The sequence below is a fragment of the Rattus norvegicus genome, chromosome 19 (assembly GCF_021556685.1).
Source record: "Rattus norvegicus strain SHRSP/BbbUtx chromosome 19, alternate assembly SHRSP_T2T, whole genome shotgun sequence".
In the NCBI taxonomy this organism is placed as follows: Eukaryota; Metazoa; Chordata; class Mammalia; order Rodentia; family Muridae; genus Rattus; species Rattus norvegicus.
In genome coordinates this window covers 59640597-59655221 of record NC_141552.1, presented here as the reverse complement: position 1 = coordinate 59655221, position 14625 = coordinate 59640597, and the positions used below count along the sequence as shown (strand labels likewise).

Genomic DNA, 14625 nt, shown 5'->3' with positions numbered 1-14625 from the left:
TAACAGAGGAAGCAGCTGGAGGGATTCTGTGAAGGACAAAGCTATGGAGCTGCAGTTATTTCCTCTCTTGAAAACCACTCTGTTTCCTTCTGTTCGTTTTAACCTGGAACAAGGGATACTGTAGTTATTGTTGCTTTTAATTTGTGTGTGTGTGTGTGTGTGTGTGTGTGTGTGTGTGTGTGTTATATATAAAAACAGGGACGTAATAGCAGAATTTGTTTATTATACAGCAAAAGTACCACAACACAGCCAAAGGGACTAGGGAATTGTGTAGAGCAGTTCCATTGTCCAAACAGGAGAGCACATCTCTGGACTCAATCAGGGTACAATATCATGGATTAGAGGAGGGAAGGGCCTCCAGGTATCGACGAGAACAGGGTTGGCCACAGCAGGTCTACTCACATGGGTTCTGAATGACAATCAGAAGATATTCCTTATCTAGGGAGAAACATGAGGTTAACTCACTCATATTCCCTCAAACGCTTCAGCTGACTCCACACCAGAATTCCCATGACACACTGGAAAAGTTTAAAGCACCCAGACTTGGCACAGCACTCCTGACCTCATTTGTTTGTTGTCCCTGGGCATGGCTAATTTGGATAAACATTCAGCAAGCAGTGTTCATGTGCAGTAACATAAAACTTTAACTGTTCATCTGATGTGATAACATGCTATCTGCTGGGCTTGTGACTAATACAGTTATTCAGAAACACTGGGAACACAATTCCCCCAAGGAAGTGACCCTGTGGCTGTGTCTTCCAGTAGACCAGCTGGCCGCATTCACCTCCCAGGGAGGTTACACTTGATAGGCTTTTGATATACCTCCTACTTTAGTCCCAGGATAGGCCATTTCTGCCACTATGCACAAAGTCCATGTGCTGTGTTTCCATCATCCGTCTTGATAACTAGTAAGTGTAGGGGGGTAAAATTCAGCTTGTTCAAAGGCCAAGTTATTTTGGTAATTTCATACCACTTTTGAGTTTGGCCCTTCTGAATCAAACTTTGTCTTTGCAATCAAAGAGCTTTGTACTTCGAGTTACATATTAAGATCCACATCTCCGCCAAGATCCCACAATCCCCCAGTCTTTGAAACAAGGCTTTAAGCCAGCAAAACGGAGAAGCATTTTAAGGAGGAAGCTACGTGTCCCGTTACCTGGGGCTACCATGATTTCGTGTTTCTTCGATCTGATCCTAAGAAAAGTCAGGTCATTCTGGGGGTCAATGTCCCTGACTGTACTCTTAGCCTTCATGGTCAGCTGGTGGAGGAGACCCGCATACTGAACCGTTGTGGAGTTGTCCAGGGTTGTTCGGATTGGAATGCCTGTGGAAGATTTAATTTGGGGTTATTTTTTCCCGGTGGTAAAGGCAGCATATATGTGTAGTGCGAAATCTACTGGGAGTCACTCATCCTTGCAAAAGGTGGAAAGACGGATGGTGGCTGTTACCAGCTGGCATCAATTTTAGGTTGTTACTATTTGTCCTGTCATCTTTTTGTCTCTATGCGGGCTTTTAAATATAGTTGAGTCAGGTGGTGTTCGCAGGTTCGACTGTGGCTTCCCATCGTTTAAGTGAGAGCTCTCCAGCTTCCCTTGTTGATAATGCCGTGGACATTACTGTTCATCACTCCTATCATATGTATATGTTATAATAAGATCAGTGCATTGCTTGGACATTTGGTATTTTACATTTTTAATAGTGAATGTGTGGTGAATATTTCATGCATAAATGATCTGGAAGCTGTTAATTGATTACATATACATGTACATATACATATACATATACATACACATACACATACACATACACATATACATATACATATACATATACATATACATATACATATACATATACATATATATGCATATGCATTCTCAAGGCATCCCACTTATGAAATACATGGTCAGTAACATGGAATTTTTCTGCTTCCTTGAAAGAAGAGCCACCAAGGAACAACACTGCCTAAACCAGGGAGTCTATCCAGAAGGGGTGTTGCAAAATCTCTAACTCCTCCTAAAGTGTTTTGCAAACCTTAAATTTTATGTTAGAACAATAAGGTATCGAGGAGAATGACTTTTCTGGGTAGGTGTCCCTGGCTTGTGCTTATTTTCTATTTAAACATTATTAAATTTAGCCTCTTGTTCACTCTGTTGCTGTATTATATGATATTAAAACATATTGATTTAATTAAAAGATTCAAGCCAGACAAATATGCAAGTCTGAGTCGATTCAGTTCAAGGCCATTGAGCCCTGGTTGGGCCACCCAGCATCAGTGTCTCTTATGCAGGACCAGGTTAGGTGCTTTGTGCGTGTTATATCTGATCGAAGATAACCTTCATGGCGAGAACTACCACACAGGCAGAAACTCTAGGGATTCCATTTCAGAGTGTGCCTTCACTTAAGGGAGGGACACATAATGACAAGAGTCTGTATCAGAATGTAGTCAGATTCCTTAAGCACCTGGATTAGGGCCAGTCAATAAAAATCCAAAGAGGAGCTTGGGTTTTTCTTTAGAAAACATAGTTGCAGAAACTAATACTGATGATGTGCGTTTTTCAAAACTAAAGTATCACCACTGTAGAGTTTTATCAGTCTTCCTGAAACTCTGGAACTCTGGGAGACTGTCAGTCTTGATTTTAAAACAGACTAAATTTCCATCTCCTGAACAGAATAGAAGAGGAGGAAGAGGAGGAGCAGGAGCAGGAGGAGGAGGAGGAAGGGGGAGGAGCAGAAGGAAGAGGAGGAGGAGGAAGGGGAGGAGGAGGAGGAATGGGGGAGGAGGAGCAGGAGGAGGAGGAGGAGGAAGGGGGAGGAGGAGCATGAAGAGGAGGAGGAGGAGGGGGAGGAGGAAGGGGGAGGAGGAGATATGGGGGAGGAGGAGCAGGAGGAGGAGGAGCAGGAGGAGGAGGAGGAAGGGGGAGTAGGAGGAATGGGGGAGGAGGAGCAGGAGGAGGAGGAGGAAGAGGAGGAGGAGGAGGGGGAGGAGGAGGAAAAGGGGGTTTTCATCATTCACAGGGCAACCTATTCTGTCGATGAGGTATCACACAAAACCATAATTTCTGTCCTTTTAGTTCTTGGTCACTTTCCCCAGAGGGAAGTCTGTTTTTCACAGCCAAGAAGTCACAAAGCATCTACAGCCAGTGGGGGACAGTGGTGTAGCAGGCACCTAAGTCTACACAGAACTTTTGGATGGGCAGTTTTGCTTTATATCTTAAACATGGACAACCATTGAAGTCTGAATGGCTCAGGATCAGGATAAGAAATAGAACCCAAATAAGTTCTTCAACGCGTAGATGACAAGACTGTGAATCAGAGGCTTAGGCTGTTTCAGTTGTCTGTCCATAGTTTAGGTCAATAAATAACAGAGCCCACCTTTCTGAGTAACACGTGCACAACTGTGAGAATAGGATGCTTTCACTCTCAAAAGCAGACAGTAAGGAGGTTGGGGCTGGGAATTCATCTCAGTGGCAAAGTGTCTGCCTAACATATGTAAGACCTTGGCTCCTGTCCCCAGCTCTCCAGACTGACCAACTGACCAACCAACCAACCAACCAACCAACCAACCAACCAACCAACCAACCAACTGACCAACCAACCAACCAACCAACCAAAACCAAGAAGTCTTTAGTGGTTTCTTGCTTTGTACCAGTTAAAATTAAGGTAGTGTTTCACTGGCCCCAGAGCTCATGAGTTAGGGTGTATCAGCTGGGCAACAAACCCAGTTATCCTCCTGGCTGTACCTCTCCAGTGCTGGGATTATAAGTGAGCACAACCATATCTACTGGGAATCAAACTTAGTAACTTCTGCTTTCGAGGAAAGCACTCTACCATTGAGCCATCCTATTGGCCTCAACCACTTCCTTCCCGAGAGACAATCATAAGTCCTAGTCTTTTACACAGCCATCCAGGAATACTCAAAAAGTGATTGAAAATTACTTTGAATAGTCACTCACGATTACTGTAATCTATGTTTAACCCTCTCCTTCCCTCCATCCCTCTCCTTCCTTCCTTCTTTCCTTCCTTCCTTTCCTTCTCTTCTCTCCCCTCTCTTTCTTTCTGTGGTGCTGGGAGTTGGAAATCAAAGCCTCATGTTTACAAGGTAAACACTCTACCAGGAGGGAGGGTGTCTTCTCAGCCTTGCCCTCTGTCTGTCTTCCATATTTAAGAGTATACATGGATCTGACTGTGGAAACAATCAGGAAATACTGACTACTGCTTTGTTCTCTATGGTTTTTTTTTTTATATAATGACAGGCAGTTCACCACCTTGCTTCAAGAATGTATATTTGTGTGTATAGTCTTTAATAGAACCCTAATATTTTCACTTAAGACCTTTGGGAAACTGATCTAGAAAACGTAAGGCTATCCTGTCTAAGAGGTAGTGAGGGTCTGCCTTGTACCTGTAACCTACATGTCCTCCTGACAGGCATTCGGGCTGTTCCCAGTCCGAGACTTCTACCCACAAGGCCACATAACCTGTCGTTGCATATTCATTTGTTTTGGAAGGAGTTGTTTCCAAACTGGAGCTCACTGAATGAAACACATGAACATTTTAAAATTTGATAGTGTTGGATTTATGGCATCTGAAATATGAAATCTGCGGTCCCAGGAAGCTGGGTCATTAGCTTGGTCTGCGGTGTTTGCTTTGGTGGGTAGACTGCGTGTCAGAAGAAAAGGAGTCAGCTGGATGGCTGACAAGAATCGAATGATATTCAGATGGTGAATTGTTAGATATGTCAAGGATACTCAAAGTCAAAAGCCTGCACATAAAAGTTTGTGTGTAAAAGGATGTGTGACAGCTTTGGGAGGTCGGGAGGTAGATGTTTACTTATTGGTATTACAGTGAACATTCTTCCAAATGGGAAACTAAAGTCAATAAAGAGTCCACTGTCATCTAAACCTCGACCACTTGGAACCAACCAATCAGAGCCGTCCTCTTGCTCATCTTACATAGGAAGCCGCATCTTAGTAACAAACCAAAGGCTTACTACACAACCTGGCATATGATGCCCTCTAAATGAATAGACATGGTAGGCCTACTTAATTAACCACAAAGGCAAGCTGACAATGATGTTAACGCACTGTTGACTAGTTTCCATCAGCAGTCCCTGGCAGAGAACAAGAGGGTGACAACAGTGTCCTGGGTAACTGCCCAGGACTTCTACAGGGCCGTGAAGCTGAACTGTAATCAAAGCCGCCTCCGGCTACACTTGAGGGCACTTGAGTGTTTTGCTAGACTCAGGTCACACAGCTTACACCATGTGCATCAGGAAACACCCCTGGTCATGCTCTGGTCATTAACCATCTCACCACCAAAATAAGCCCCTTGCTTATATTTTTGGGGGAGAACGTTAATTTGACTTCAACCAAGTTTCCACAACCCTTAGAAAGTGCCCCGAATCCTGATATAATATTATCCTAGTTGAAGTTAGAGAAAAGCTAATGGTAGCAAAACATACCATTTTGTTGTTGCTGCTGCTGTTGTTGCTTTCAAACAAGAAACCCAGAGAAATTATCACCAAGTAGTACAGGAGAGCAAACTTTACTTCTGATTTTGCTACTTGGGGAGAGTCACTCTAACATTTGACCCTTTCCCTCCTCACTCTTCTCATGCATTTTTGGGGGTGGGGGGCAGGGCAGGGTAGGGCATCACACACCTTAGGTTGGCCTCAAACTTTCTATGTAGCTGAGGATGACCTTGAACTCCTGATTCCACTTCCCCAGTTCTGGGGTTACAAACATGTCCCACCATGCTATTTATTCAATCGGACCCAAGGCTTCACTCATGGGAGGCAGGCACTCTACCAACGGGGGACATCCCCAGCCCCTCTCCACCCACGGTTTTGGAGTACTTGTTTGCACCTGGCTGTATAAATGATCCAAGAAACGTTTCCTGTTACTTCATCCCCTGCCTTTGGTCCTGGATCCAAATCTTTTCTCCCCGCTAATTGCGTGATGGTCAGACACCGAATGCACCTCACCCCCTTGGGTGCTTTAGATTAAGGCATTGCAGTGAAACACGTTAGCAGCCTTGGCCTGGGTACCACAGGAGACTATACTGGATTGAGGTGCTCTTTGGAATTTATGTCCACCCTAAGCTTCAGAAGATGAGCCTGTTTGGAAATGGGTTCTCTGTAGAGGCAAGCAGTTAAAATGAAGCCACACTGGGTAAGGGCAGGCCCTCATAGGTATAGCAGGGTAACCTGTCTGTAGAGTGACCTGCTATGGTAGGGTGATAATCAATGACTTTACTACCTCCAAGACACTGGTAAGAGGTCAGGAAGCCTCCAGCCATAGAGTCCTCAGAAAGACTGTGACCCAGTGACATGCTGGCCTCAGTTTCAACCTGCCAGGTAGAGACATCCTGTAGAAGGTTTTTATCAGTGTGCGGTGTACACGTGTGTTTGTCTGCACACGACAGACAAACATGTGTAGGCCAGACATATGTAGGCCAGAGGCTCACATTGGGATCTTTATCAATTTTACCTTAATTTTACTGAAACTCTATCTCAGAGAACTCGGGCCTTGCAAACTCATCTGGCTGCCTGGCCGGGGAGCCCTAGGGAAACCCCTGTCTCCTCTTCCTCAAATACTGGAATTCCAGGGACATGACTGTTACACCTACTGTCTTAGGGTTTTACTGCTGTAGACAGAGGCCATGACCAAGGCAACTCTCATTAGGACAACATTTAATTGGGGCCGGCTTACAGGTTCAGAGGTTCAGTCCATTATCATCAAGGCAGGAACATGGCAGCATCCAGGCAGGCATGGGGCAGGAGGAGCTGAGAGTTCTACATCTTCATCTTAAGGCTGGTAGCAGAAGACTGGCTTCCAGTCAGCTAGGATGAGGGTCTTAAAGCAAAGCCCACAGTGACACCAACTCCAACAAGGCCACACCCACTCCAACGAGGCCACGCCCACTCCAACGAGGCCACGCCCACTCCAACAAGGCCTTACCTCCTCATAGTGCCTCTCCCTGGGCCAAGCATATACAAACCATCACATCTCCCTTTACACATGGGTTCTGAGGATCAGGTCTTCATGCTTGCACAGCAAGAACTTTCCCACCAAAGCCAATAAGTGTGTGGTATTTGTTGTCGTGGCTAAAGGAAACTCACAAGGCACCTCTGCTAAGTCACACGTGTAGCTCGTGTAAGTCAGGGTGCGAAACCAGGGAGCAGATACGTGGAAGCAGAACCCATTTAACTAAGGGCTACACCAAGAGTCGACCACTTCCTGGAAATACGTGGTCCGGCTTTTCATTTCCTGCACAGATGATCCTAGCCCTTCCTTCCTCGTTCCTTGGGCTCAGACCCAATCACTGCTTGCAGGGTTATTTCTCACTTTATGAAACAAGTCGAATGTTTTCCAAATGATTATTCAAGGTGACTACTCTTTTCTTTTTTTTTTTTTAGTTCTTTTTTTCGGAGCTGGGGACCGAACCCAGGGCCTTGCGCTTCCTAGGCAAGCGCTCTACCACTGAGCTAAATCCCCAACCCCCAAGGTGACTACTCTTATTTCAGAGGATGCTATGGAATTTTTGTCACCTCTCACTTTTATAGATGCCCGGATTAGCAAAGGGATGAGCAGGAACCTTTAAGAGGTTGTCACTGTGACAGATCATAGAGAGAAAGGTAGGCAGAGAAAATGCTATGCTGTCTTCTTTTTTGGGAGGGGAGGGATGGATAGATAGATGCTTGAGTGCAAGTGTGCACGTGTCCCTCCTGTACGTGTGTGTATGTGGAAGTCGGGATGAGTCGTTGGAATCAGTTACCCAGTTATCTCTTTCTGGCACTTGGCCACTGGGGATAAATCTCGGGTCTTCAGGCATGGCAGCAAGCACCTCTACCCACTGATTCCTCTTTGCCGTCTCAGTGTGCAGATGCGAATGGTTCAGACAGTGTGGGTCCGGGACCAGCATCCACATTTCATAGCTGGCAATGTATTGTTCCTTCCCGCCCATTATTTACAAGACTATTCCTGAAATGTTATTAAAATGAATTCTTGTGTCGGAGGGTCCTAGGAAGACTTGGAGTAGGGGGAAATGGGGAAGAGATATGACCAAGATACATTATATACACATCTGAACTTTTCAAATAATAAACTAAAATATTATTAAAATAGATTTTAAGAGGTTTTTTTGTTTTGTTTTGTGTTTTTGTTTTTGGGTTTTTTTTTTTTTCATATGATAAAGGAAACTGTTAATTTAGAATGAAGGTTGGAACTCTCTCTGTACTGTCGCCTTTATAACATTAGGCCCAAACCAAACTACCAATCACATAATTTCTTCAATAAGAGAGCTTTGCTGGCCCTCCCAAAGTGATGTTAATTACCAGAGTATCCCTAACACTAACCCTGACCCTTTCTGAAGAAGATGTTGTGTTTGTGTGTGTGTGTGTGTGTGTGTGTGTGTGTGTGTGTGTGTGTCTTAGACAATGTCTCTGTGGCCCCAGCTCTTAAGTGATTGGTATACAGTAGGTAGACAGTGTCTCTGTGGCCCCAGCTCTTAAGTGATTGGTATACAGTAGGTATCCAATAGATGTCTGATGAATAACTGGCACAGGCAAAACATGGTGTTAAGCTCAGAATCTAATGTAAATGTCGTCACTCTTGACACAGTAAATGGATTGTCTCTGTGTGTCAAGCCCAGTCAGCCTGTGGCAAGAGTTACCTTCTGCATTGACCACCATCGTTCCGATGACCCCTTTGTGGCTCTGGATTCTCTTGAGGGTTTCCTCCACTTCTGTCTGCAAGAGATCAGGGCATTAACTAGGAGGGTGTCCATGGTCACATCAACTCTACAGAGAATATCTGGGAACACACCTAGTCACCTATTTCCTTAACTGAGAGATGGGGACAATACGCTTGGGTGTTTAAAGGGTAGGCTTGGAACTTAGATCTCTTATGGGGACTGTGTAAGAAGTCCCAGCTTGCATATAACCTAGATAGACTGCCAGGCTTCAGCCCCGGTGAAGACAGTCTCACGGGGGATCCCTAAAGCTTGCGTGTTCTTATTTGCTAGAAGGGTAGTGTTTATTTGTTTGTTTGTTTGTTTGTTTTTACATTGCCCAGAAAGCTACAGGCCATCTTTCAACAGCCCCCATTTGCATACTTACAAAAAACTTTTCATATGTCATAGCTTTTAAATATTTATAGGTCATCACCGTATCCTCCAAGTGCCCAAAAGCTGCCCTTTCTGAGACACCTTAGTCACTTCTGTTACCCCCATTGGGGGTTCATTCTGGTGACCAAACTTACAAAGGGCATTCTACTGCAGGGTGCTGGGGTCCCCTGGTCGTGTCTTGGCTTCAGCTGGATGTTGGGCTGTGAATGTCTGTGTTTGGGACTCACAGGTGGGCTTTATGCTCACCTTTTGGACCTGACTGTGAATAAAACCACTCTGCTCCCTGTGCTGTCTAATTCCCAACAGCACATTGTGAGTATTTACATTTCTTTTAAAAATCTATTTTATTATTTTGTATGTATGGATGCTTGTCTGCATGTGTTGTGTGAGCACCATGTGCGTGCCTAGGGCCAGCAGAGGCCAGAAGAGGGCGTCAGATCACCTAGACGTGAAGTTACAGACAGTTGTGAGATACCAGGGGGCGCTGGGGATTGAACCTGGGCCCTCTGCAAGAGGACTTAGTGCTGTTAACCAATGATCTCTCTCCCCAGCCTCATAGAGATAGATAGATCGGTCTATCTATCTACCTATCTACCTATCTATCTATCTATCTATCTATCTCTCTATCTCTCTTTCTTTCTTTTTTTTAAGATAGGATTTCACACTCTATAGCTCAGTCTGGTCTTGAACTTGCAGCAATTCTCCTGCCTCAGACTCCTGAGTGCTGGGACTCCAGACAGATGTTACCATGGCCCACTTGGCCTGGAAGTTTTGTGATGAGAATCTATTCTATCATTTTCTTTCCCAACATCTCACAAGTGAACGTTACATTACTTCAGCCGGAGACAGGCTTCCTTTGGCACTCACTGTGGATGTGAGTGAGCACCTTCCTTGTCTTTCCCTTGCTGGATTCGTGACTTTCCTCTCGACGGACACTATTAACACTTAGTTTACTATGTTCTTTAAACTACACCATAGACCAAAGTTTGGAGAAATGCCATCTGCCGAGGAGACCTACCATTGCTACCACAGGATAAAAACTGTTTCCCTGTCACAAACAAGAGGGACTGTAAAAACAGAGGAAGACAGCATATTTTTACATTCCAGTGCCACAAAAGCTCTGAGCCTGAGGTGTCCTCTGGAAAGGAAAATGAGACATTGCCAGTGACCACAATAGTAAGAATCTGATAGTGCCACGGACTTGTTTTGTCCCATACGCAGCCAGGGACAAAACCAAAACCAAATAAAACACCAAAACAAAACCAAACAAAACAAAAAAACACCAAAACAAAACAAAACAAAAAACACCAAAACAAAACAAAACAAAAAACACCAAAAAACCCCCACCAAAAACAAAAACAAAAAACCAAACAACATCAAAATAAAAAAAACAAAAAAAACCCCAAAAAAACCCAACAAAAAAACAAAAAACAAACCACACACACAAACAAAACAAAAACGAAAACCTCCCAACCAACCAACCAACCAAGAAAACCCAAAGCCTAGTAAATGTAGACATTTTTTCTTGGAGTATATCTCTGACATTTGACATTTCTTGCTCTCCTTATGTCTGGCACAGAATATCCATACACTAGCACAGTTCTGATTGTCTTAGGGGAGTGTACAACTCCTCAAAGCCATGGACCCCCTCCTCTCTGCCTCCATTGCTCCTCTCCATTCTCTGCTCCTCACTGACCTTTCCTCTCCTCCAAGGTGGTTCTCTTCTGACTCTCAGACCCCTACTGCACTCCCCCCCCCCCGGGTTCCCAGGACACCCCTGTCCCGCCTCTTCTCTCCTCTCCCCTCCTCTCCTTTCCCTTTCCTTTTTCTTCACTCCTTTCCCTTCATTTCTTTCTCTCCCATTCCCTTCCTTCTCTTCTTTTTCCCTTTACCTTTTTCTCTCCCTCCCCCCTTCCTTTTCTGTGCAGGCGAAGTTATGGTAGCATCTTCCCCCCTTTCTCTCTCCTCCTCCTTTCTCTCTCCATTCCTCACCCCTCCCTCCCGATTTTCTTCTCTTCCCCCTTTGTTTGTTGCTCACCCCCCAACCCCCTTCCCATTTTCTTGTTCTCCCGGTCCCATTCTTTCTCAGCCTATGCTCTTTCTTTCTCCACTGCCTTCATCTCTCTTTGCAAACTTTCCTGGCTCCCGGATTCATCTCAGCACCTCCCGTTTCTCAATAGCGTCCCTTCCAGCTGCCATCCAGTAAATGGTGAGACCCTCCCAGGACAGCTGTGCACATGGGTCTCCCCACTCTGCCCTTCCAGATAAGAACCCGATTTACCATCGCGCCTGTGGGACAGCTCCACTCTCAAGCCTAAGCTGCAGTTTCTGTGGATGTCAACAACGCTTCCCTGTTGCTAGGAAACCAGGCAGGAAGTGGCTTCCTGAAGGCTATGGGCTGCGCCTGCGCAACGGTCATGCTGTTTCTGCAGCCGACTTTTCCGCCCTGCCTGTGGCAGGTTGCTTTGCAGCCTAGCAAAGGGGTTCTAGAAGGCAGGCAAGGGCGTTCCTTCCCGATGCAGCTCAAGGCGATGGGGTCGCGGGAGGATGCGGTCTCTCATGGGTCCAATTTCCCTTCTTTCCTATGTTTTCTGGAGATGTGACCGCCACCTGTCCCTGGAGTCAGGCAAGTGCAGCTAGCCACTCTACCGCCCCCACGTGAGATATAAGATACACACATGGGTGCAAATAATACCATCGTGAGATATAGTACTATCTATGTGGGAAACGATAATACGCTGTGGATTTGGTAGCACTCAGGGAAGGTGCTCATGTCAGAAAACCAGCCGATTTCATTTTATCTCTGAGAATTTGGTACTAGAGCTGAGCCGATCTAGAAAGTGTAGGATGGTGATCTGGAAAGTGTAGGATGGTCTAGTGTCATTTCTGTTGCTGTGATAAACACACCCGAAGAAAGAGCAACTCGGAGGAGAAAGGGTTCAGTTTAGCTCACAATTCCAGGATGCAATCCTTGTGGGAAGTCAAGGCAGGAGCTTGAAGCATTTAGTTAGATCCACACTCTGCAGGTGGAGAGAATGCAAGAAGGGGGAGGGGAGGAAGGAGGAGGGATGGAAGGAGTGAAAGTAAGAAAAAGCAAAAGAGAAAGAGGAAGGGAGGAGGGGGGAAGGGAGGTAAGTCTATGTTTGGCTAGTCTTTTTCTCCAATCCTTATACAATTCAGTACTTAGCTCAGGGAAGGGCCTCCTATATTTAGGCTGGGTCTTCCCACGTCAATGAAAACAGTCAAGATAATCTCCACAGACATTTCCTCAGACTAACCTGATTTGAGGTTCTCTTCCCCTGTTATTCTACATTGTGTCACCTTTACAATTAAAAGTAACAATCACGTAGTAGAAGAAGGAATCTTCTTCTGAGGGGTGTGTGTGTGTGTGTGTGTGTGTGTGTGTGTGTGTGTATATATACATTGTCTCAGCTGATTGACCAGAGTGTTTTGCAATAATAAAAATGTGGGTCTTTACAGATTCTGTGGCTGAATTACATAATCCTGACTTTTTGTCTACCCTGTCCCCACTTCCCTCCTATTTCTGATCAGGGAGATTTCTACTTGAATCCTCACACACCCATCTGTTTTTCATATAAAACGCTGGCCATGCACCTTATCTGTTATGTCAATTAACTTTAATAAAGGGGAGGCGGCTGCAGCATAGCATGGGTTGTGAGTTCCCTCCCTTCTGGAGTCAGGATGTCAGCCTGGTTCAGTAGCTGACAGCTGTGATCGGAGGCAAGCAGGATCCAAGCTGGAGAGGCGCAGGCAGGAGAACCCAACAGCTCAGAAAGAAAGAAGTGGACCAAGTGACTTCCAACCAGCAGTCAAGTCTGACTCCATGCATAGGAAATCAACGGGGAGAACATGCGCCATTTTCTCCTCATTGACCTTTCACTCCCAACGATTCCTCGGAGGTAGCTTGGTTTAATTTTGATGCCTTCTCTTTGGCGTGGGAGTATGATGGATATCCAGGGTGCTGTATGAGCTGCCTTGGAGGAATCCGACACGTTCTCTGTCTTGTCCTAGGTACTGGGAATTCTTTCCACTCTCTCCACTGCCTCCCATCCCTGCCCCTTTCTTTAAACTCACACTAGGTGCTAAATCACCTCAACTCCTCTGACACTGTTAGTGACTAAAACTTGCAAGCACCTGGAAAAACTTACTTTCTTACTTTTTTCTTCTTTCATATTTCACTCTTCCATGCACTTAACTGTCAAAACCAAGAAGCTTTTCTTCTGAGCACGAGGGGTCTCTCTTGTTCTTTGACTGCTTCCCATTTCTGGTTAGTCCAATGGGATATGGGCGATGTCATGACCTTGAATGTCCCCTTGGAATTTTATTGATCATTCTATGTAGTTTTCAGCACTCCGTTGGCAACCATTGAGTTGGGCTACACTATCTTTATCTTGTGTTTCATTTTCCTCGTGAGATTTTTCTAACATTTGTCAACCTAAACGACAGAATTTATAGGACTCTTCTCTAGGGCATCTTAAGCTTTATCTAGTTACAACCCGGTCTTCCCCCCAACAAATTTATTATTCATTTTATGTGTATAGGTGCTTTGCCTCCATGTGTGTCCGTGCACTTGTGTGTGTGTGTGTGTGTGTGTGTGTGTGTGTGTGTGTGTGTACTGACATCAGAGGCCAGAAGATGTCGGATCCCCTGGAACTTGAGTTACAAAGGGTTGTGACCTGCCATGTGGGTGCTGGTGATTGAAGCCAGTGTAACCAGTGCTCTTACTTCTGAGCCACCTATCCAGCCCTCCCAGACAAAATTGTTTGTGGCCTTGTGAGTATAGAAGTAGGTATAGAAATCAAACATTTACTGATAATAAATTATAAAGAAAGTTATTTGAACATAATCCTTTGGCCTCCATATAATCCCACCATTCATTAAAGAGAAAAAGGATTTGCATGTTAATGAATAGGAAGTGCTTGTCTGTCTAGGCCAGTTCAAAGAATCACTAATTTAATACTTACATACTGAGGGATGGTGATAGGAAACTATTAGAAATCTCTGGGATTTTTTTTTGTAATTAAATATTAGTTTCTATAAGAATAGAAAACTTCCTGTACAAACTACCACTGCAACTCTTAGCCTGAAGTTTGAGGGAGGATATTTGGGGTGTTTTAGACACCATTTGTTGACTTCGTACAATGAGGGCGTACACAGTGTTGTGTGCATCTGATGTATGTTCAGAACCAGAGCTGCTGTTAGTTTGCAAAATGCAACTCCATCAGGAAGGACCAGACACCTCATATTCATGGTGTGTCTAATTTTGAACTAATCTCTGATCCTTGCATTTTTAGAAGCTTTTTACTGTGGTTGCCAATTTTTTAAATTTCTACTTTGGCGTATAGTTCAGAATTCCTTCCTATTACCCAGAGTCACAAGAGGTTTCCTCTATTTTCCTGGGAATGTTAAATGAACAAGGTACAAGTGGTATGTCCTCCACAGTGCATATGTTAGACGCTGGATCTGGGTCACATGAGTTTT

General features: G+C 44.8%; 1 protein-coding gene across 1 annotated transcript; it reads right to left on the bottom strand.

Annotated features, from left to right (window-relative positions):
- Nucleotides 1–204: 204 nt before the first annotated feature.
- Nucleotides 205–11459, bottom strand: Dynlrb2 (dynein light chain roadblock-type 2). The gene is made up of 4 exons (NM_001108451.1): nucleotides 11405–11459; nucleotides 8671–8746; nucleotides 1154–1321; nucleotides 205–438 (listed from the first exon to the last, which is right to left on the bottom strand). Exons 1-4 carry the CDS (start codon nucleotides 11405–11407, stop codon nucleotides 395–397), a joined length of 291 nt encoding a protein of 96 aa, NP_001101921.1. The 5' UTR covers nucleotides 11408–11459; the 3' UTR covers nucleotides 205–394.
- Between the last annotated feature and the right edge of the window lie 3166 nt (nucleotides 11460–14625).